At 39.0% G+C, this 25,578-nt stretch overlaps 1 protein-coding gene across 1 annotated transcript in view; it reads left to right on the top strand.

Moving 5' to 3' along the window:
* Positions 1 to 3,863: 3,863 nt before the first annotated feature.
* Positions 3,864 to 25,578, top strand: part of chb (chromosome bows) — an 890,037-nt gene continuing 868,322 nt past the window's right edge. The window contains exons 1-2 of the mRNA XM_067147211.2: positions 3,864 to 4,030; positions 9,986 to 10,532. Coding sequence (XP_067003312.1) covers positions 10,344 to 10,532 — 189 coding nt within the window. The 5' untranslated portion in view covers positions 3,864 to 4,030; positions 9,986 to 10,343. The remainder of the gene's footprint in view (positions 4,031 to 9,985; positions 10,533 to 25,578) is intronic.

Raw genomic sequence — 25,578 nt, 5'->3', positions numbered from 1 at the left:
CCTTACTCCAAAATAAGTTTTAACAGAGGGGCAGAAAACCCCATTCATGCTCAAGAGCACTTGCTCCAAATTACACAGAAAAAGCCTCCTCGAGGCATACAACACTCAATTTTCAAGAAAGAGCCACACGCTCTCAAACTTTAAGCCTCGCAAAGGCCACACCAAAATCCACCTTCAAGTTGTCCTCTCAGGACATAGACACAGGGGTAAAATACCCCACCTACTGAGGTCTATTAAGTGAGAAAAGGATTAATTACATGACCTCTAAAATAACAATTTGAGAGGAGGCGATCCGCCCTCCTAATACCTTTTGTTAAAAACCTAACCTGGCTCTAGGCCGCGAATGCAAGGGCTAATCCCATACTAAAGAGGTGACTTAGGAAGGAAACAATTTACCTTACATTAAGGAAGAATCGGTTGTGAGAAATAAGTTCACCTCAAAGCAATATGAGTGGGAGCTCGAGAGAGTTAAGCACTCTCTATCCCAATATGTAGCTTAAAAGAGAATAGATACAAGGAGTCAATACATTTTAGGGAAGTTACATGGTGGAAATGCTTCGGACCCGCCCCGAGAGTTAAACTGCTGACCTAGCAAGAAAAGAAGTTATTAACTGGCCATTACCTGGATGTTGAACTGCTTCCCGAAGAGAGGGGCGCTTCCCGCCCCCTGCTATGTACTATACACACTGAAAGATGGTAGAGAAGTGGCACAGAGACCCTAAAATCAGCAGTTTATATACTCTCGCAGAAAGTTCGAGGCGTTTCAGGAAGGAAAACACCCGCCCACAATCATTTTATTGGTGGATAAAGAAAACCCCTACGCAATACGAAGAAGAAACATACTATTGGTGGAAAATTAATTCAAGAAATTCGGGATTGGCTGAATTCAAAACAAGGGGAAAGAAAGGGTTAATATTGCCAACTTAAACAATGACTGAAAGAAATTTAGCAAAGAACAAACTTTTGAAATTAAATTTTCTCCAAAAAAAAAAAAAAAACAGTTCTTTCACTTCGCACTAGGGTGCCCCGTTGTAGTTCTTCAGTAGTGTCCTCTAGAAGAGAATATTCACACTTCTTACTACAAGCAAAACAAAAATACGTCGAAAACAACACAGTTCAGAAACTACAAAATTTCCACGTGGTGACATCTTTTGAGAAACTTGAAAATTAACACCTTAAATAAAGTTCAGACTTCCTCCAGCAGAGGAGTTTCAATTGACGCAAATTTTAAATAAGCGGCGTGGAGGTGTACCACCCGGTACAGAGATATTAACTTCGAAGTTGCTAAAGCAATTCTGGATAAATGAATGAAGAATTATTTAAAAGGTTATTATTCAAAGACTGAAATTAGACACAGAAACAAGATATGAAATGGGCTGCTGTGAAATGGCTTGATCTTTCATTTATGCATTACTTTTTTAGTTTTAGCATTCCTGCCTGAACTTTTACGGTTGGACTTGTCTTTTTTCTCATTTAAAAAAGCATTGTATGATCACATTAAGACACTTGTCAATAAAAATATCGGCACATTCCTTACACACATGATGCAATGAATTAACATTGAAACGCTGGACAATTTTCCTCTTAACTTAAAGCCTACTAACAGAAAGAAAATCTATAAAATTTCGGCTTTAATCTGAGAAGAGGGATTAAAGAAAGAAAAGTATGAAAATGTTGTCGATAGTGATGCTTTGAGGAATATTTACGTACAATTAGAGTAAAAATGTAACATACCCTTGGCTGTATAGTCGAGGATTTTTAATGTCGCTGGCCTGGAAATGAATTGAACAGATCTTATAATTCTTACACTGACTGACAGAGCAAATGCAACACCAAGAAGGAGTGGTCAAAACTTTATGCCAATTGCAGGGTAGACTGACGTCACTAAGGTATGCTCATGATGTGAAATGCGCCGCTGTGCTGCGCACGTAGCGAACGATAAATGGGACACGGCGTTGGCGAATGGCCCACTTCGTACGGTGATTTCTCAGCCGACAGTCATTGTAGAACGTGTTGTCGTGTGCCACAGGACACGTGTATAGCTAAGAATGCCAGGCCGCCGTCAACGGAGGCATTTCCAGCAGACAGACGACTTTACGAGGGGTATGGTGATCGGGCTGAGAAGAGCAGGTTGGTCGCTTCGTCAAATCGCAGGCGATACCCATAGGGATGTGTCCACGGTGCAGCGCCTGTGGCGAAGATGGTTGGCGCAGGGACATGTGGCACGTGCGAGGGGTCCAGGCGCAGCCCGAGTGACGTCAGCACGCGAGGATCGGCGCATCCACCGCCAAGCGGTGGCAGCCCCGCACGCCACGTCAACCGCCATTCTTCAGCATGTGCAAGACACTCTGGCTGTTCCAATATCGACCAGAACAATTTCCCGTCGATTGGTTGTAGGAGGCCTGCAATCCCGGCGTCCACTCAGAATACTACCATTGACTCCACAGCATAGACGTGCACGCCTGGCATGGTGCCGGGCTAGAGCGACTTGGATGAGGGAATGGCGGAACGTCGTGTTCTCCGATGAGTCACGCTCCTGTTCTGTCAGTGATAGTCACCGCAGACGAGTGTGGCGTCGGCGTGGAGAAAGGTCAAATCCGGCAGTAACTGTGGAGCGCCCTACCGCTAGACAACGCGGCATCATGGTTTGGGGCGCTATTGCGTATGATTCCACGTCACCTCTAGTGCGTATTCAAGGCACGTTAAATGCCCACCGCTACGTGCAACATGTGCTGCGGCCGGTGGCCCTCCCGTACCTTCAGGGGCTGCCCAATGCTCTGTTTCAGCAGGATAATGCCCGCCCACACACTGCTCGCATCTCCCAGGAGGCTCTACGAGTTGTACAGATGCTTCCATGGCCAGCGTACTCTCCGGATCTCTCACCAATCGAACACGTGTGGGATCTCATTGGACGCCATTTGCAAACTCTGCCCCAGCCTCGTACGGACGACCAACTGTGGCAAATGGTTGACAGAGAATGGAGAACCATCCCTCAGGACACCATCCGCACTCTTATTGACACTGTACCTCGACGTGTTTCTGCGTGCATCGCCGCTCGCGGTGGTCCTACATCCTACTGAGTCGATGGCGTGCGCATTGTGTAACCTGCATATCGGTTTGAAATAAACATCAATTATTCGTCCGTGCCGTCTCTGTTTTTTCCCCAACTTTCATCCCTTTCGAACCACTCCTTCTTGGTGTTGCATTTGCTCTGTCAGTCAGTGTATATAAGTGTAACGTCCCTTCTTTCTTGTTCACCTTATCCAAATCACTCCTGTGACATTTCAAAACCCACAGACCACACCTACAACAACACATCGGTATTGAAGGTTAACTGCTGCACTATACAATAAAATATGCGTATTACATTTTATGCCAGTTAAAATATGGGTCGAGCAGGTCAGAAGATTATGAAGTACTATAGAGATCTCTGTCACTGGAAGAATATATATGCAAACACAATATTACTTACATGTTCTTGTCCGGAGGGAACCTGAAGAACGACCGCGCATTTTTCTCTACTTCATAGTTACTGCAGCCAAACACAGCACATACCTTTCCCCTCATGTTGAGAGGAGATATCAAGGAATGACACACGCTACTATTTAGTTATGTCAACTCACTGAAAGCGCATAAATAACACCAAAAACTTCACACAAAAATACACGTGCTCTTATGTGAGAATCAGTACTGTTCAGGTCTATCCGCTAGAGTGAGCTCCAATAGCTGTCCCTCGATATCTCGCTCAGTGTCGCGTATTGTCTCTACTGTTTTTGAGGATACGGCCTAAATCGATAGTGTTGTCGATAGTCGTAGTGCACTAGCGCTACCTGCATGGTCCTCGATAAGTGAAAAAACAAGGTGTCGGCTGACGGCTGCCGTTAATGAGTCTGTGGAACTGATGATCTCTGATTGTAAATTTTGCGAAAATGCCCGCTTGCAACATGGTGGCTACGTTCGAAACGTGATTTGTTTATAGTGTCAAATGTCAGTTTCATACTTCAAAATGGAAGGAATTTGTTGCTAGCAGGTAACTTCTTTTCTGCAGTATTACGCATACTGTAAACATTTGTATCCCTTTACAACTACTGTGTATCGCCTGAAATTCTTGTTATAACTTGTAGTAACCGTAATGTTTGGAATATCAACTTAGGTTTCTGGCAATTTCTGACGAATGGTCGAGTGTTGTGCATAGTTACTAGATTAAATTAAAATTGAGTTTGGTACTGCGTTAGGCTATTTGAGTGACCTTACCACTCAAATTTGAGGAAGTAGGCTGTAGATTTATGCTAACTCTAATTGAATCTTCATTATTTGTACTTCCTTTCATGTTTAATTTGAATTTTCTCAGGCATGTTGTTTTTAAAATTGAAAAGACCTTTGTAGCTGTAAATGGGACCATTTCTGTGTGGTTCGAAATGTAAGGTGGGTTTTCATGATGATCCGTGTTGTTATGCGCACAGCTGACCTTTGGCGCCGTCAGTTTTAGATTCTCTTGGTAAAAATACTACTACACTTTCGTCTTGTGTAGTAGGAGATAAACTGTTAATTTCATCTTAAATGTAGACTTTTGTACAGATTAAATTTGAATACTAGCAATGCCTGAAATTAGTGTGGGAGGTAGATCTAGCATCCCTTTGAAAAATATTAGGTTTTGACTTAATGGTATGTTGATTTTTCATTTTCAAGAAATTGATTGTACTTGTAGAGAATCCTACTTAGTAAACTAGTCAGGTGGTGTGTGGTAGATATAATCTGTTGGCCTGTTAGTTTTTCATATTATTGATCTTGACATGTACCAATTTCTGAAAACTCAAAACTTTGTAGGTCAAGTCTTTTAAGAATCACATATTTATTACTGTTGGATGTGATGTATCAGTGGAAAACTAAATTGTAACTTGTGCTTAGGAGTATTTGTGCTTTATTCAGCAGGTACCAGTACATGCATAATGTTGTTAGCAATTTCTTCTTTTTTTTTTTGGCCATACATTGTGAATACGATTTGAATTAATATTTGTTTTTCATACATTAACCTCTTTTACCTGAGCTTAGAATACAATTGTAAATTAGTCCTTTTGTACTATAACTTGAAATCGTCCTCCAGTAGCCTATAACTTAAACATCTGTAACCTTCTTCACCAGGTTCATTTATAACAGATGGAAATGGATACTCAGTGCCTGGTAGCTTGTTACTTTCCCTTTTCTGTGTTTGATGTTTAGTATGTGTTGCCGGTGATTCACATCCCAGTATTTCTGAAAAATATAGTAATTTTGTTACATTGCTCTAGGATTTCTGTAAGGTTATATGTTCTTAAGTATTTCAGCTGATTTGATTAAGTTATTAAATAATATAACAGCATATTCCAAAATAAATAAGCTTGTTTATACATTCATGGGACAGAGGCTGTTTTTAGGCATCATACCCTAATGTGGTAGTTCTTTTTTTTTTTAACCTATCTAATAGTCTATATTAGTGTTCCATACCATAAACTTGGTGCCTGTAGTAGAAGGCCTATGTTTAACATGATTCTTGAATTGAAATTTGTGCTTTTTCATGGTGTAATTTGAAATATCCAAGAAAACCGTAAGATTCTTGAATTGAAATAGGTTTGTATGTTTTTTCATAGAGTAATTTGAAATTCCAGAAAACTCACTTTGATCAGTAATGGATACTCAGTTGAGAAATATCTATTGCCCAGGATAAAACTATTCAGTTAGGCCCCTATGGCTTTTGAGTAATTTTGTGACAAGTGCCTTAGACTATTTTTCTGATTTAACTTAACACATGAGTTCAGAAATAACTTGCAAGCATGGGCGCCCATAGGATAGATTGTGGGGGGGGCTAGACCTGGGGGTATGTAGTATTTTTAATATTTTGGAACATGAGTGTCGACTTGTATTCCACGGTAAAATACCACACACGGTATCCCCTACCACTTCTACGTACCGTAATACCGATTTTTAAACCATTTTCTTGAAAGAAAATCAGCTGACTATATTAGATTTTTTCCTTTCCCTGAGAGCTAGGAGGGGGCCGCGTCCGCACCTTGCCCCCAGGTATGCTCACCCTTGCTTGCAAGTACAGTGTTAGTCCTTAGAGAATAGTTGTCTTCATATATTCTGCCATCACATGATCCTCAATTAAGAGATCATGCATTGTAACCATATTTGTTAGAAAATCTTTCTCAGAGATTGGTTCTGATGAAGTTATAATACGTTTTTTTACAATTTGCTTTACGTCGCACTAACACATGGCTAGGAGTGGGTAGGAAACAGCCGTGGCCTTAATTAAGGTATGGCCCCAGCATTTGCCTGGTGTGAAAATGGGAAACCATGGAAAACCATCTTCAGGGCTGCTGACAGTGGGGTTCGAACCCACTATCTCCCAAATGCAAGCTCACAACTGTGCAATCCTAACGGCACAGCCAACTTGCCCGGTACTGTAGTAATGATAAGTGTGTGAACTTAAAAATTCTAGATTATTGAAATGAGTCAAAATTATGCCTTTTAAAAACAAGCTCTAAATACACCACCATTTCATGATTTTAGCTGAGATAGACATTTGTAGAATGATATATGGATATATGTATTTCACTTCTCTTTCTAGTCCGACTTTTGGGCTGAATGGTCAGCGTACTGGCCTTCGGTTCAGAGGATCCTGGGTTTGATTCCCGGCCAGGTCGGGTCTTTAACCCTCTTTGGTTAATTCCAGTGGTCCGAGGACTGGTTGTTTGTGATGTCCCAACATCCCTGCAACTCACACATACCACACACAACACTATCCTCCGCCACAATAACATGCAGTTACCTACACATGGCAGATGCCGGCCACCCTTGTCGGAGGGCCTGCCTTACAAGGGCTGCACTCGGCTAGAAATAGCCACATGAAATTACTACTACTTCTCTTTCTGTGGGGATAAATCACTTCATGTGTGTGATGTTCCTCTACAGGAATAGCACTATTTCTATACCAGTAGTCTCTTATTTCAGCTATTAGTGTTGCTTAACTACTTCATAAATAGGCCTAAATCATAGTCACTTCATTTACGACCATTCCTCTGAAAGTTGTATTGTTTCCCTTTTCTTAACATTGTGCTCTTGTATTTTAATTTGTAATCCTTCCCAGTAGGGAATACAGTTTTGCTCAAAATAAGATTAGGTGTAGGCCTAATTAGCCAACTGGGAAATAGAAAGTTCTTGGTATCACTCCTGCAGAACAGAAAACAGCTCGGAATTAAACTTTTTCCACAAGAACAACTGTATTTTGCGTAAAGATATCCAATCCCCGTTGGTGCCATATTTTGTATAGGTATGCAACTCTCCCACCTTCGCATGAAGTGCACAGTTTAGGAATATGAATCTTAGAAACCTTGCACAGTATAATGTGTAGTTGAAACGTGTTCAGTCCTATTGCTGGGGGGAACCCTCCTTCCTCCTCAGAAATATATAGTTCCAATATTTTGCTCTAAAAATAAATATCAGCGGTGCATGAGCGAGACCTTGTATCTCATAATGTTCTTCCAGTCTATTATCTTCCTTAAGACTAGTCATGGCATCCCAGTCACACATGTATATGCAGTCCATTGGAACAAGGTTCATAATGTTCATTTTCCTGTTCTGATGTGTAAAGGAAAATGAACCTTAAATGCATTATACTGTAGGAGTGCATAAATACTTCATGAAAATAAGAAAAATACATTCATACAGTACAGTACAATAATGTTAATTTTCTTTTACATATCGGCATAGGAAAATGAACGCAATAAACATTGCCCTGATGGACTGCATATCAGTGTGTGGCTGGGAGGCGTGACCAGTCTTTAGGAAAATAATGGATAGGAAGAATATTGTGGGATATGAGGTACTGCTCGTGCGCCGTTGATATTTACTTCAATAGCAAAATATCAGAAATCTTGCAACTTCTTCCATACATCTTCAGTGAAGAACTAGTATGCCTACCATTGGCTGAAATTCATTAGTGTAGTATCACTCCCAGAATTCAACTCATTTCATTACCAACTGCCAAATAATATCTCCTTTCCTGTAGGCCAATGGTCTGACACGAAACAGTGTCCCACTACATGGGATAAACTCCCTTCGAGAGGCTGTATGCTATGTACCTGATGTGTTAGACCAGTGGGTTTGGTCACTGTCCAGAATGTGTGCAGACCAATAATTAATATACACACACCTCGGTTTGTTTAGTCAGCAGTTGTTCATCAAGTGAAGAAGTAAGGTAAGTGGCTAGGAAGGAAACATAAGCCATATGTGGGTCTTGACTGTGGGGGAATCTCTCTTCAATCCTGACCTCCTGTAGGTGGTGTGATGATCATTGTGATATAGATCATTTTTCTCTAATTCTGTCATTAACTGCCCTTATTACATCATGCATTGTTCTTTCACATGTACTGGAATCTGGCTGATCCACCTTGTTGGGACTCATCCTTGTGGCCTCTGTCCCTTGATTTTCTGTGAATGATGAACTTCTCCATATTTTCTGGTCCTGTCGTCGTTACATGGTTAGAGTATTTCAAGTGACGGGGCCAAACCTGGTATGAAATACCTTTGCCATATTTTATTTGGCAGATACTTAGAATGGCAAGTTACCTGCACATCATTGCACCAGTGGTAGTTCAGTATGATTTTGGATCATTTCTTCACACTTTCATTGTCATGAGTTGCTTTGAAGCAGCTTACATTTGGGAAATAGTAGGTTTCAGATCCCATTGTTGGCAGCCCTGTAGATGGTTTTTCCATGGCTCGTTTTCACTCCAGGTAAATGCTGGGGCTGTACCTTAAGGCCATGGTAGATTCCTCCCCACTCTTGGCCCTTTCCTTTCCCATCATTGCCATAAGACCTCTCTGTGTTGATGCAATGTAAAGCACATTGTAAAAAAAAAACAAAAAAAAAAAAAAAAAAAACAAATGACTTTAAAGGAACTGAAAATCTGAATTTAGGTATAGTTATGAGAATGCTTTGAAGTGAAAATTGAGGTCCACTAATTAACAGATTAAAAGGCCTAATAATAATTGTGAAGTAATCCAGACCTTGGCTAAGAAAGGGTATAGAGCAGGTTACCAACACTGCTTTCTTTTATTGGTGACGTTTGCAGTTTCAGGGACTGTTGGAGTGTCAGATGTGAAGATTGTGATATTTAACTGGCATGGTAGTACTGAAAAATTATCTTCTGACTGTTTAGGTCCTGTCACTTTCTGATGAATATCAACATTTCACTTATTATACAGCAAGTCTGTCAAGCAGAAGTAACCATTACTTACATAGGTTGTGATGGTGGAGGTAGTGCCTGTATTTCTGGAAAAATACTGCAGCCATGCAAGCTGCCTGGTCTTCCTGCAGTTCAAATGAGAATTCCCAATGTTGGTGATTTTGTTTGAGGTTTCCCAAAGTACGGATGGCAGGCAGTTTCTCCTGTGGCCATGTACTTTTATCTCAACCTATGAATCTTCATTAGCTATGTGTGTTTAAAATGTCTTTAATATGTATATACAGTACATACTTAAAAACTACCAGAGTAGGCCTGTAACTGCTTTGAAACCCGAACATATTAAGAGTACAGAGGGACCCAGTTAACTGGTAGCCATTTCTTTGTTACATTAGCATGTGGCTATCGAGCAAATTATTTCACTGTTATGATTTGTGTTTTCTTATATATTTAAACACTTTTTGTATTTTCCATTGAACAGTATTTTATTTTTAATTCATGAGTGTTCAGTGAAAATCAGAAAATTGCCAGCATTACTTGAGAACAAGCAATTGTAGTTTCTTGAATGTTGTTAAGATTGCGTGAATAATGATGGTAAAGTAGTTCTGGAAAATGGTATAAGATTTCATGTTAAATATTTTCCCAACTTTATAAAATTAGTGTGTGTGTGTGGGTTTTTAAAAATATTCTTCAAAAAATTATATTTCTTTCTATTCTATTTTTTTTCTTAGAGACTGAATTAAATTTTCTCTCTTTTACAGATGGTGTATTCGACTTCCAGTTACTGTGTTGTGTGTAATTGCCTGCAATGCTGAAGTGTGTTAAGTTTGTGCAAGTTTACTAAATGTGCAGAATTGTGTTTAGATGTTGGACTTTATAATGAAGTTTTATTTAGTGATTTTGTGATATATTTTTGTGATAAAATATTTGGCCTTTTAAGGGATATTGGGCAGATAGTTTTCAGTTGAGGGAAGTGGATTTAATGTGACTGAGAATGCAAGTTTTAGTTGCAATCCATCTATTACTCAGGTGTTGATGGTTCATTTCAGTGCGGTAGTGTAAGAAATACCTGGCTGTTGTTTTTCTTTTTACGTGTTGTGAATCTGACAACGAATAAAAATGGCAATGAATCCTAGTGACATGGATGGCTTTATGCCATTGCTGACTACGACTGATACAAAAATGAAATTAGTTATTGCAAACAACCTCATTACATACTTGGCAGACCCGGATAATTCAATTGAATGTAGTGATATTGGACAGTTTATCGACAATCTGATTCCTTGGATGCAAAGCAGCAACAATAAGGTAAGTTTCATAGCATAAACAGTCTTTGTAATTGTGATGAAGATATACTGGCTAGTTTCCAATATGAGAAAGGGTTTGATCTACCATATTCTGGTAAACTAATGCTTACCCTATGTGTGAAAGGTTATTTCTGTTTAGCTGCTGCTGGTTAGTGCTGTTGGCTGCATAACTCTTAGTTACTACTTGATGGATAAATTATTGGTCACGTCAAGGGTCAAATAAGACTTGATCTGCTAGGCAAGACTTAGAGAGTGCCTGGCTGAGTGGCTCAGACGATTAAGGCGCTGGCCTTCTAACCCCAACTTGGCAGGTCCGTTCCTGGCTCAGTCTGGTGGTATTTGAAGGTGCTCAAATACGACAGCCTCGTGTCGGTAGATTTATTGGCACGTAAAAGAACTCCTGCGGGACTAAATTCCGGCACCTCGGCGTCTCCGAAGACCGTAAAAGCAGTTAGTGGGACGTAAAACAAATAACATTATTATTATTATTATTATTATTATTAGACTTAGAGAGCTGGAAATTGCACATTTATGTTGCGAAAAACTTAAATTATTTCATCATGTTTTTAGTATCACTTAGATACCAATCAGCTCAGCTCACTGTGTAGAAGGCACTGCAAAGCTGATTCATATTATACAGCATTCATTTTTTTTTGCAGGTTGTAATTGTGAGCAACTTCCTTGATATCAGTATTTTTGGTGACAATGGAACTGATCAAATAGCAATTAGGGGCTGCCAAATTACTTTTAATGCAATTGTAAAAGTTGTATGGTTCATGATCATATTATCATTGTTAGACTTTTTGGCTGAATGGTCAGTGTATTGGTCTTTGTTGCAAAGGGCTCAAGATTTGATTGGCAGCTGTGGATTTTAACAGAGTTTAATTCCTCTGTCATCTCCTGAGACTACTCCAATAATGTACGCTGATGACATGACACTGGGATGGAGTTCAAAGGCAGAACTGCAGACGACGATGATGAAGTTAGAAGCTTGGGCTTCAGATAACAAATTTGAAATTAACCAGGAAGACAGTACAGATGGTGTACAGAAAAGGTGGCAAGACGGCCAAGGATGACGCTATATCATTAAAAAATAAAACGCTAGAAATAGTCAAGAAATTCAGATACATGGGCATCACGTTCCGAACGAGCATGACATCCTTCAATAACCACGTTATGGACAGAACAGCAGCAGCAATCAAAGCCATTCACAATATCAAGAATACACTAGAGTCCCGTTAATCTGAAAGTCCGGTTAATCCGAACTGAAGTATTCAATTTTTTAAATAATTCTCCTTATTGAAATGAAAGAACATATTATAGAATGAAGATTTACTTGCATTTTATTAGTCATATTTTACTAGAATAACTTAATGTAAACATAATTACACATCATAAACCATCAATCGCCATTTATCTTTACAAAGTCTGTTAGTTACTTTTGCTGTAGTGATTGGAACCTACTCAAAGATGCAGTGTTAAACCAGCATCTCATAAACATCACATCAGTGGGAGCAGCAGTGGAGTGTTGCTCGACGTAGCGTATGGCAAGTTATAAGGCGGCCACGGCATCTGAATGTGACACTAGTTGTTCATGTGGTCTTCTTCGTCGTCACTCTGTTCCTCATCAACTCCAGATTCTTTCCCCACCATAGCTACAATTTCTTGTTCTGTTTGTAATTGATGACAGTCAGCTTCCATTCACTCGCTAATGTCATTTTCATTGTCGTTTCCTCCTGTACGGTTTCTTAAATACCCTACTGTAATTTTGTATTTTATTAATGTAACTGCTAAAGAATGGACATTTCAAATTACAGTATATACTGTATTGTAGAAACTATTTTCCTCAGACGGTTGAGGCGCTGGCCTTCTGACCCCAATTTGGCAGTTTCGATCCTGGCTCAGTCCGGTGGTATCTGAAGGTGCTCAAATATGCCAGCCTCGTGTAAGTAGATTTACTGGCACGTAAAAGAACTCCTGTGGGAGAAAATCCCGGCACCTAGGCGTCTCCGAAAACCGTAAAAGTAGTTAGTGGGACACGAAAGCGATAACATTATTATTAGAAAATATTTTCCGGTTAATCCGAAAATTTTGTAATCCGAACAGGCTCCGGTCCTAATTAGTTTGGATTAACGAGACTCTACTGTATATCTATGCTATCCCTTAACACAGCGATAACTTTATTCAAGACCGTAATAACCCCAGTTGTCACATACGGAATCGAAATAATATGGGACAACCTGACAATCGGTGACTTGGAGAGAATAGAAAGAGTCAAAGCAAGAAGGCCCTAGGAGTAGGTAATCTGGCACCCTCCAGACTTGTTTATGTGCTGGCATGGGAAACCTGCTTCATTGAAGATCTATGACTCAGTCTACCACTGTCATCTACCAGCCCATTCCAAGAGCTTCAGAGAAAACTTCTTAAGAAACACACAGAAATAGACCCCAAATTCTACGGCGCCGCCGCCATGATCAATCGTAACTGGACCAGACAACTTCAAGAACAAAGACGTCATAACAAGATAGGCGATACCACAAAATATGCGCAACAACAAAATTCCACAATCCTACAGATGACTGTTTGTACACTGTGTAAGGAAAAGTGCGACCGCTACCATCCACTCAAGTGAAAAAAACAGACTAAAAACTCTAACAGAATACAGCAAAATATAAATCAACACAAATTTAATACTCATACTCATTCGAGTGCTACTAATAAATAATTATATATATTAATTCCTTTGGCTCTGAGATATGGTTTTAATGCTCATCTTAATTCTTCTCCATCTACGTACAACACACCACAGTACCAACCACCATAGGAACTGGTGTACATCCCTTCATATGAAGTTAGTGTCTTAAAACTAGGCCAGATTCACATAAGTGCCGAATGCAATAAATTGGGAAGAAGGCAAGAAATCATCAATTTTTTTATTTTCTTGTGCCTAGATACCGGTTTATTAAATTAAAAGTCCCAATGGTTACTGAGAAGGACTGTTTAATCAATATTGTAAACTATTCAAGGTAAACTAATCTTCAGCAGTTTTATGTCCTTCGTTGGGATTGTTGATGTAGACCTTCTCCAGTTTCTATATTATTGAAATTGTTTCCTGGGTTTCTACAGTCACACCATACTCTCACTTAGCCATGTTGATTCTCAGCTGTGCAAGTATTGGAAAGAAAAGATGATTGAAATGAGCTTCATATGTAGTTCTCACAAAGTGCCTTATTACCTTTTTTTAAAGATAGTTACAATAATTGCCCTTGTCCAATCGTCAGGAATCTCTCGGTCAGTTCATACTATCTTCATTATTCTATACAGCCACTGCATTCCAATAGGTCCTGCAGCTTTAATCATTTCCACTGTGATGTCATCTATTACAGGAGCTTTGCCATTTTTCATTTCTAATACAGCTTTTTCTACATCTGACATTTGTAGATCTTTCTTCCTATTTCATCTGATAGTTTATTCATCCCTTCCACTGTAATGGTGATAGTTATTTTATCTTCATCTATTTCCTTGGGTTCATTTTTTTCATTTTGTCCCTCATGTACATTTTGGGAGTATTCTTTCCATACTTTTAAAACTTCTTTTTCCTCCCACACAGGTTTCCCATCTTTGTTGATGACTTTTGATGTATTTTCTTTTTTCTTCCTTCTGTTACCTAATGTGCGTCCGTTACCTAATGTGCGGTATAATATTTTCTGGTCATTCTTATAATTATCTTCTATCTCTTTTGAAAATTTTTCCCAGGGCATCTTTTTAGCCAATGCTATAATTTTCCTTGCTGCTGTGTTTAGTCGTTTCCATTTGTCTCTGTTATGTTCCGTTCTCTTTCTGAACCATTCTCTCCACTCATTATTCTTCTTCTTGACTGCATCTGCAATTCTCTCATTCCACCATGGAGTTTCTTTGTGTCTGACTTTTCTTGATATCCTTCCACAGGTTTCTTCTGCTGCTTTGACGACTAAAGTCTGTTGGAACCTTTTCCATTCTTCCTAAACATCTTCAGGAAGTCGAGTTGTAATCTCTTCCCTATATTCCTCTTGGATTTCTCTATCTTCTAGTTTCCAGCACTTGATTTTTGCCTGTCTTCTGAATTTCATCATTGTCCTCACCAATAGTCTGTAGTCACCGTCAAGATTAATGCTTGGTATCACTTTCATGTCTGTCAAGCATCTTCTGATTTCTTCTGTTATTATATAATCAATTATGGATTTCTGTTGCAAGTTTCAACTGTATCTGGTAAACTTGTGACTATCTCTTTTCTTATACCAATGATCCATTTATTTCTCAAACATAGTCTAACAACATCTCCCCTTTATCATTTCTTTGATCTTCTTTGTGGCTTCCTATAACTGTTCCATATTGTTAGATGTTACAGCATCCTCCAGTTTAGTGAAACTCTTCCTTTTCATCTGTTTCACAACCTTTTTGAGGCGTATAAACCTGGATTATATCAAGGATATTTCCTTCCATCATTAACTGAACTTTTATTCTGTCCCAAACATAATCCACATTGAGTACTTTGTTGGCCAGTTCTTTAGCCACTATTATTGCAACACCATTTCTTTTTTATCTCTTCCTCACCACCACATTTTATATCCCCTCACCAGCACCTTACTACCACTCCCTTTTTATTTCACCTAGTCCAATTATCGGTATGTTGCTCTCTGTTATTATCCATGTAATTTCTTGAATTCTTGCATTTTTTCTAAGGATACTACATTAATAGTCCCAATTCTTATATTTTACTTTGAACAGATTTGTCTATCATCGGAGCCATTTTGGCCGTCATACCTGACAGATCTGCACAAAGGCTTTGACACTTTTGGTATTGGTTTTACATTCGATCTGAGGCTCGTTTGATTGTTGAAAGTGATGTTAATACGCTACCATTGGCTTGCTAGGCCTGTCGTGGAAACGCAGTAAAGACACAATGAAAATATAAAACTTGAAGCGACGAGAAGCAATTGAAGCACGCTCATACAGTACCTTCTACTCCTGAACTGCCTGCCTGCTTGCACATTTGCCTGTATTTATACCCGATACCAGTATGGTACAGGCGAGAAAAGGTCGAGTTAGAGGAGGGGACTTAATGTCCAACACAATTGCAACATTGACTAAAATTTGAACTCTACTCAACTATGTCGAAGACTACGGTGGAATTTGACAGTTTCAGTGCTTCCGTGTCTCACCAAGAGGTATTCAGAACTGAGCAAATTAGTGTGACTGCAGAGCAAGCAGAAATTTTCAATTCATTTAATTGTGGAATGGGGGGCGTTGATAGATCTGACCAAAACGTCTCTATCACATTTCAGTTCGAGGAAAAAAGTGGTACTGTCCTCTTATCACGCACTGTATTGATGTGTGTGAGCAGAATGCTTGGCAGATCCACAAACTGAGCAGAGGTAAATTGGATCATTGACTTTTGAAGACTAGTGGCTGTTGTTCTCTTGCAATCCATTGAACGAAAAACAGCAAAAAGCACAGTCCATTGTCGCTAGAAAATGCTGATTGCAGATATGACCACATGATTGAATCCCAAGGGAAGCAAACAAGGTGCAGGGTATGCCACAAAAAGTCTTACATTTTACTGTATTCCCTTCAGTTCAAACTCTAACAATTCATATTGTAATCAGACTGCTTGTATTAGATTGGAATTAAGAATAATATAACGTTAGAATGACATGAAGTACTTATTTGATTATTGTTTGGTTGGAGGAGCTATACCAAATGAATGGAGAGTTGCTATAGTAGGCCCTGTGTATAAAGGAAAGGGTGATAGACATAAAGGTGAAAATTACAGGCCAGTAAGTTTGACATGCATTGTATGTAAGCTTTGGGAAGGCATTCTTTCTGATTATAGACATGTTTGTGAAATTAACAACTGGTTCGATAGAAGGCAGTTCGGTTTTAGGAAGGGTTATTCCACTGAAGCTCAACTTGTAGGATTCCAGCAAGATATAGCAGATATCTTGGATTCTGGAGGTCAAATGGACTGTATCGCGATTGACCTGTCTAAAGCATTTGATAGGGTGGATCATGGGAGACTAATGGCAAAAATGAGTGCAACTAGACTAGGTAAAAGAGTGACTGAATGGGTTGCTATATTTCTAGAAAATAGATCTCAGAGAATTAGAGTAGGTGAAGCTTTATCTGACCCTTTAATAATTAAGAGGGGAAATCCTCAAGGCAGTATTATCGGACCTTTGTTTTCTTATATATATAAATGATATGAGTAAAGGAGTGGAATCAGAGGTAAGGCTTTTTGCGGATGATGTTATTCTCTATAGAATAATAAATAAGTTACAAGATTGTGAGCAACTGCAACATGACCTCGAAAATGTTGTGAGATGGACAGCAGGCAATGGTATGTTGATAAACGGGGTTAAGTCAGGTTGTGAGTTTCACAAATACTAAAAGTCCTCTCAGTTTTAATTACTGCGTTGATGGGGCGAAAGTTCCTTTTGGGGATCATTGTATCTAGGTGTTAATATAAGGAAAGATCTTCATTGGGGTAATCACATAAATTGGATTGTAAATAAAGGGTACAGATCTCTGCACATGGTTATGAGGGTGTTTAGGGGTTGTAGTAAGGATGTAAAGGAGAGTGCATATAAGTCTCTGGTAAGACCCCATCTAGAGTATGGTTCCAGTGTATGGGACCCTCACCAGGATTACCTGATTCAAGAACTGGAAAAAATCCAAAGAAAAGCAGCTCGATTTGTTCTGGGTGATTTCCGACAAAAGAGTAGTGTTACAAATATGTTGCAAAGTTTGGGCTGGGAAGACTTGGTAGAAAGGAGACGAGCTACTCGACTATGTGGTATGTTATTACAAGTGATGAAAATCATTTTTTGTCCGTATTGAAAGTTTCATAAACTGTATATAGGATAATATTTTTTTCATCTGAATAATGTTTTAAAGTAAATGCCAACATCTTGTAATGTATTGAATAGGTGGAAATAAACAAAAAAAATATTATCCTATATACAGTTTATGTGGTATGTTCCGAGCTGTCAGCAGAGAGGTGGCGTGGAATGACATTAGTAGACGAATAAGTTTGAGTGGCGTTTATAAAAGTAGGAAAGATCTCAATATGAAGATAGTTGGAATTCAAGAGGACAAACTGGGGCAAATATTCATTTATAGGAAGGGGAGTTAGGGATTGGAATAACTTACCAAGGGAGATGTTCAATAAATTTCCAATTTCTTTGAAATCATTTAGGAAAAGGCTAGGAAAAAAACAGATAGGGAATCTGCCACCTGGGCGACTGCCCTAAATGCAGATCAGGATTGATTGATTGATTGATTGATTGATTGATACACATTTTTCTTATCATACCCCTTTTGCCCACTGTCCTTTTTTATAGGACACCCCCTCCTGTCTATGCAACGTACCTGGTCCTGAAATACTTAACATTGGGGATCATCATACAACCTATAGGTTTGTTTGTTTGTTTGTTTGTTTGTTTGTTTGTTTGTTTGTTTGTTTGTTTGTTTGTTTGTTGGGTATTCAGCCCGAAGGCTGGTTGGATCCTCAAAAAGTCCACCATTAGCGGTCATAGATTGCTTAGGTGTCACTGAAGAGGCGTACTAGGGAAATGAGTGAGGTAGTTTCCCGTTGCTTTCCTCACTATATGCTATTGCATATCAGTCTGCCAAGCCCACTGAAATGCGTACACCAACCGACCCTATGAGTGACATTTTCACACCATTCATACCAGGGAATGGCTGCATAAGGAATGGCATTACTACCATCACTCATACCGCAGCCACTTTCATATTGTCGAAGCCAAGGATAACTAGGACTGAGACAGGTCAATGAAAGTAACAAATTTATTCTAGCCCATACCAGAAGACATAGTACACTGTAAACACATCATCTTGCCAGTAATACCATTAATCTTCAAATTCATGCAAAAATGTTTTTTGGGCAGATCTAGGTTAAATCACGTAATACTTGATGTATTACGTTCCTGTCAGTCTATAATAGTTTGAAGAACCGACCCAGCTCTAGCGTTTACATTTTCAAGACTTTCCTGTTCAGTGTTTTTTTATAAAGGTTGTGCAGATGTCATTTTTATTAGTAACTTTCAATGCCTGATTATCTAATATAGGTTTCAAAAATGTTGACACAATATCACACAGGTTTTTCTTGCTCGCAGCTTTGACACTTAAACACTTCAATAAATTTAGGCACAATGAGGCATTTGGGCTTTTTAACAAGGTTTGTGTGTTCTAAATACTTCATGCATTTCTGTTTGAATTTCAAAACAATTCTCAAAAATGCAACTAATTTCCTGGATGGGTAACGTAGTCCTTTTGGATCTTGTGCTTTAATTAAATACATCAGTGGTCTGTCTGTTCCTTGTGAAGAGAGTTGTTCCAAACAAAAGTCACATTTGGTGTTTTCATCAGCAATTCTTACTAAATAGCCGGCAACCATTGTTAAATAAGACAGTTCCATGCTGATGGGAACCTCTAAAAGTAACAAAATGCACACCATGGATCAAATTTGAAATATTATCACATAATAGCTGAGACAAATCCAATAGCTTAAGTGAATAATTTGTCAGTACTATAATATATTGATGAAAATATAAAACATATACCTTCAGTGGATTCATCTAACACCTGGAAAACCTCCAGGGAAAATGTAAACTTGGCAGACTCCACATCTTTCTGGATTACCGTATTCCTCATCACGTCCAAGGTCTTGAAAACTTGATGTTCGATGTTGGAAGTAACCGATGGATATATCGTATAATTCGAAACCACCTCTCCTGTGCAGGTGGATAAATAGGAGTTCAATGTCGTCACTGCTAAGATTTCTACTTAAAACATAATGGAATCCTACTGAGAGTATATGTTTGATACATTTCATGGTAGACTGACTGGTAATTACCAGAGCTTCGCTAATCCTCTCTTGCCTTTTATCAGATCTTGGAATTTCCTCCATAAAAGGCAAAAAGTGTTCCGTTAGGTGAATCACTTGTCATTTTGTGTAAATACTTCTTTGTCCGTATTTCTAGAGGTGTAGGATTGTTTGGTGTTGCACACGTCATGAATGTCATGCCATTTCCTCACAGCGTAATTTAGTCCTGCAGGAGATCTTTTACGTGCCAATAAATCTACCAACAAAAGGCTGACGTATTTGAGCACCTTCAAATACCACCAGACTGAGCCAGGATCGAACCTGTCAACTTGGGGTCAGAAGGCCAGCGCCTTAACAGTCTGAGCCACTCAGCCCAAGTACAACCGAAATGATTGTTAACCCACTAAAAGACTCTGGTAATCCTAACATAATGTTGACATATGGCATAGCAGCACTTTACACAATGATGGTAACCTTAGTAATGAAACGTTCAGACACTGAAGATATAATAGGTTTTTACCCATTAAAGAACATAAGTGCAAAAGCTCTATTGACTCTAAACATTGATATTTAACCACATTGACGAGCTTCAATTTGGTGTAGTCTTTTCGTAACAGATAACCGCAGCATGAATTGGAAGGTGTTGGTAGTGTAAAACCCTGCGTTACAAACCCAGCTAATCCCTTTGTCACTATTTTGTAACTATACAGATCGCTCCATCTGTCACATTTCTTATGTTCTGCAGTAGAGGAGGGTTAAACTGTTATTTTCCAGTAACATGTTCCAACATTCCAGTTCCACTGAGATAACATGTTCCATTAAGGTGTTATAAAAAAACATGTTCCAAACCTAACAAAGTATAATGTTTCTGAACAAAGATTTTGCTAGAAGGCACCAGATATTTTGACAGGTGAGTCATTTTTCGCAATCTGTCGGAGTGAGATTTCTTGAATAATTTATGTGCAGTCCGTCGCCATGCGCCTAGAGGAGGTGACTAATGCTAAAGAAGTATTCAAATTTACATATGTTAACAATGGCATTTACAATAAGATACAAAAGTTGAAAACTAGAAAAGCAGTAGGAACATGATAAATTTCCGGGGATATGCTAAAGACAATGGGTTAGGATATATACATTATCTGAAGTACTTATTTGATTATTCTTTGCATAAAGGAGCTATACCATATGAATGGAGAGTTGCTGTATTATAGTCCGTTTTGGTTGAAAGCGTCCTGCGCGAGAAATGGTTGCGCATGCAGTGGTGGGAGCTATCGTCCCCCCACTCCTACAGCAGGTCCAGTCGCCAGGCTAGCGCTGAAGTGAAAACGTCTCTCAAGCGGCGCGTGTTGTTACGTGCGGGCTAAGTTGAAATTACTGAAGTTTCCCATTTTCACACCAGCCAAATGCTGGGGCTGTACCTTAATTAAGGCCACGGCCGCTTCCTTCCAACTCCTAGGCCTTTCCTATCGCCATAAGACCTATCTGTGTCGGTGCGACGTAAAGCCCCTAGCAAAGAAAAAGAATATATCTCAATTAATAGTAATACAGCATAATTAGTTTTTAGCATAAAAATGTGTGCCATAGCATCTCTAATGCATTCACTGTTCATAAATGAGGCGCTCCTATTCCCAACATAAATAAAAATGCTTATTCTGTACGAAATATTTCTCTGTCTTATAGATCACTCGTGACTTGACAGCAGACACACTCGACAAAAAGGAAGCTCTTTGCGGATATTGCTTGCACAGTATTCGCAAGACAAACGGAAAAAAAGGTTGCGACCACGTAAAAGACACTGAGCAGGAATACTGGGAGCGTGACAACACCATGCATAAGGAATTAGAATTAGACCAGTCCGACATCAACCTCGGTGAAACTTCAGATGACACTGATTCAGACGAGAGTGAAGATTATTCTGAATAATTTGTAAATAAGATCCCTGAACTCCGAATATTAAACAAACGTGATCATAGAACACGTAAGAAGTCCGATAATATTTTTGCTCTGATTTTATGAGACAGATTTATATTGTCTATTGTTCCGGAGCATTTGTTGCTGTTTTCGTTGTTGTTTTTGTTGCTGCTGTTGCTGTAGGAGACCTGTTCTCTCAGTCATAACAATAGCAGGTTATTCAAGAGTATTATATATTATTATATTTTGGACAAGAAAAGTAGACATTGTTAATGTTCTTATGAAAGTAGCTGAAGTATTTCTACTAATGCTTCTTCTCTGCATTTTCCCGACAAATTTGCATTAATTAATCTCTTTTATACGTATTTCACTAGAAATCACGTTAAGTAGATTATATCTCCAGGCTGTCAGTGGAAACAACTTCCTCCTATTCGTTAAGCGATTGATGAACTGACAGCGCGTACCGATGCGCCTTTCCTTGGTATACAGTACAGTACAGTGTTTCAAACGAACTTCCTTTATTCGCAGTATTACCAGTTGCAAGTTACTGTCTTATGTTCAATTGATTTTCTACCACATGGTTCAAACCTTTCAATTTTATATAACAGATTTCATATTCGTAAGAATGTATAAGAATAAATTAAAGGCTACAGAGTGCCAAAATATTGACCTCCACTTTTACTATACACTGAGATTTATTTCACGTTGTGTCGAAAGCATCATCCGATATGAATTCTTTTAGGCATGACCCTCTGATTTCTTGACGTCACCAACATTTACGACGAAAGTTACGAAGTATTTCCGTACTGGAATAGAACTGAAATTTTAGAATGTTATGCTCAAAGGCCTGTGTAGTTAATTGACAAGGTTTAAGGCAGACAATCGAAATATAAGACTCGATTTGTACAATGTACGGTACTATTTTATTTTCACTAGTTTATCATATTAAGTAATTCCTACACCTTTGAGTTAGTGTGATATATGTACACCGATGAGCCATTGAATAATGACCACCCCGACCCGGGAACGTATCGCGCCTAAGCTTTCCACACTATTTCAGTCAGTTCCCAGGGCTACGTCCGCTGCCTGAACTCGACTGTGTCAGCTGGAGGAAAGGTTCAAGTTCTTCGCCCACCACCAGCGCGAACGCTCCCATAGTTCCTCGCACACGAGGCCAGGCCACACCTCCGGTCGTCCAGAAAGACGCTTACTACGAAGATGGACTATAGCCCCTGTATATAAAGGAAATGGTGATAGACATAAAGCTGAAAATTACAGGCCAGTCATTTTGACATCTTTCTAATTATAATGGACATGTTTGCAAAATTAATAACTAGTTCGATACAAGGCAGTTCGGGTTTAGAAAAGGTTATTCTACTGAAGCTCAACTTGTAGGATTTCAGCAAGATATAGGAGATATCTTGGATTCAGGAGGTCAAATGGACTGTATTGCAATTGACCTGTGTAAAGCATTAGATAGGGTGGATCATGGGAAACTATTGGCAAAAATGAGTGCAGTTGGACTAGGCAAAAGAGTGACTGAATGGGTTGCTATATTTCTAGAAAATAAATCTCAGAATTAGAGTAGGCGAAGCTTTATCTGACCCTGTAATAAAGACGGGAACTCCTCAAAGCAGTATTATTGGACCTTCATTTTCTTATATATATGACAATATGAGTAAAGAAGTGGAATCGGAGATAAGGCTTTTTGCAGTGGTTCCCAGCCTGGGGACGATCGCCCCCAAGTGGGTGATTTGGGTTATCAGGGGGGGGGGGGGGGGGCAATAAATAAGTGGGGGGGCGATGAGTAAAATTAAAATTACTGTACAGTAGAAGTTGCCGGGTAGCACAAGTCACTGGCTGTTCTCAGCCGGCGAGTTCACTGCACTTGCCCCTCTCTACAGTCCCCACCGTAGCTCAGTGCGGCCTACTGGTGACCCAACCCTCTCCCCCTTCTGCCATCACAACACACTTGCCATTGATCTACATTATTCATCTTCAGGCTTAACTAGCCTTTGTGTGCCTTGCCATCAGTTTTTGTGCATGAACAATTGCTTCAAAAAAGAAGTGTCGTCAATACTCTGAGTGTTAAAAATTTGGTTTTATCGCGTCACCGCAAAATGCACGCTTTCCACATTGTCTTTTGTGCGATAAAACATTTACTAATAATGAAACCATGAAGTCTTGGCAAATGAAAGATAATTTATCAAGACTACACAGTGATGAAGGGTAAAGAACTTGAAGTTAACGCTGATAAACGGCCCAATGTGAGTGAATTATTTAAAAAACGGGCAACCTATCTTGACAAAGGTCTTCTTGCTTCTTATGAGGTGTCTTTATTGATCGCTAAATGTAGTAAACCTCACACAGTTGGCGAAATTCTTGTTTTACCGGCTACCCAAAAAAAAAAAAAATTGTTGAAATCATGCTAGTCAATCGGTTCTTTTGAGCAACAATACTGGCCAGGCGAAATTACCATGGATGTTGAATCCACACTCACCAATTTGTTGAAAGAAAAGTAAATTTGCATTGTAGATTGATGAATCAACTGTGATTGATAACAAAGCAATTGCATTTAATTATATTACGTGAGGTCTATCAATGAACAAAAGGAAATTACCGAGAAAAAGTTGTTTGCTAGAACTTTGATCACTGATATGAAGGGATCGTCGATTTTTGAAGTGGTGCAAAATTATTTTGAGGAAAGAGAGATTCCCCTAACAAACACGAGCACTTGCACAACAGACGGTGTTCCTGCCATGTCAGGTCGCCATGCTTGGTTTCTAGCCCACCAGAAAGAAGTGCCAGAGGTCATCATTATTCACTGTGTGATTCATCGTCAACACTTACCTGCGAAAAAATTGAGTGATGTCCTGCATGAAACCCTACAACTGGTTATTACTGGTATCAACAATATCAAAGCTAATTCTCTCACTGGCCATCTGTTCAGACAACTTTGCCATGAAAATGACGAGGAATTTGAACGGTAGCTTCTACATACAGCCGTGAGGTGGCTTTCCAAAGGAAACTGTTTGCGCTGTTTGAATTATTTGACATGGTTACTGAGTTTCTCAACACGTCTGATCCTGTTTTAAGTGAGAATTTGAAGCAACGCAAGTTGGAACTTGCGTACTTTAAGATATTTTTGAAAAAATGAACAAAGTCAGTATAAGGCTTCAAGGAAATAAGATGAACCTTATCAAGGCTAAAGGAATTATTTCATCATTCAACGCCAACTTTGATATTCACAAGGTAAATATTGATTCAGTTTCCAACCCTTAGAAGGTGTTCAGTGTCAGATAATGAGACTCCTGAACTCCATGAAGACAAAAATTCTAATTTTTACTGTTCACCTTGACCAGTTAAAAACTGACATGGAATGAAGATTTGACCAAAATTCCAATTCTGGATTGGATTCTAGATCCATTGTTGTTTGAAGCCTTGGATAAGCTTGATAACTCTTTTCAGACGGAGTTTCTAGATCTGAAGTATGACTGTGAGGCGAAAAACATTTTCAAGCAGAGCGGTTACGAGTTAGCCTGGCTGAAACTTATGGACACTTACCCACTCCTGTGGGGAAACTGAACCACTTACGTTCCTGTCAACATTCTTAGTTGAAAAAAATATTTAGTTCTGTTGTTCAGTTCCTCACAAAACAAAGAAATGTCTGACATTTGCCTCAAAGGAGACTTGCGCCTGAACTTTTTTTTTTTTTCAGTCGCTACTGATCTGGATTTAGGGCAGTCGCCCAGGTCGCAGATTCCCTATCTGTTGTTTTCCTAGTCTTTTCTTAAATGATTGCAATGAAATTGGAAATTTATTGAACATCTCCCTTGGTAAGTTATTCCAATCCCCAACTCCCCTTCCTATAAACAAATATTTGCCCCAATTTGTTCTATTGAATTCCAACTTTATCTTCGTATTGTGATCTTTCCTACTTTTACAGACACCACTCAGACTTATTCATCTACTGTTGTCCTCCTATGCCATCTCTCCGCTGACAGCTCGGAATATTCCACTTAAATAAATATTAAAATTTATTTATTCCACCTATTCTATACGTACAGATTTTAATTAAGAAATTAAATCTTGAATAAAATTATAGGGACATGTTTTGCCCTTTTAAGGGCATCTTCAGCCTTAATCTGAAAGGTAATTAATCAGGTACCTGATTGTATTATTAAAATTACATATGAAAGTGCGGATGATGTTGGAAATGTGCTTCAAATGGTGATCAAATGGTTAACAGTAG

This window comes from Anabrus simplex, chromosome 5 (assembly GCF_040414725.1).
Source record: "Anabrus simplex isolate iqAnaSimp1 chromosome 5, ASM4041472v1, whole genome shotgun sequence".
Classification (NCBI taxonomy): Eukaryota; Metazoa; Arthropoda; class Insecta; order Orthoptera; family Tettigoniidae; genus Anabrus; species Anabrus simplex.
The sequence above is the reverse complement of the archived record's forward strand: the minus strand, read 5'-3'. Positions and strand labels throughout refer to the sequence as shown.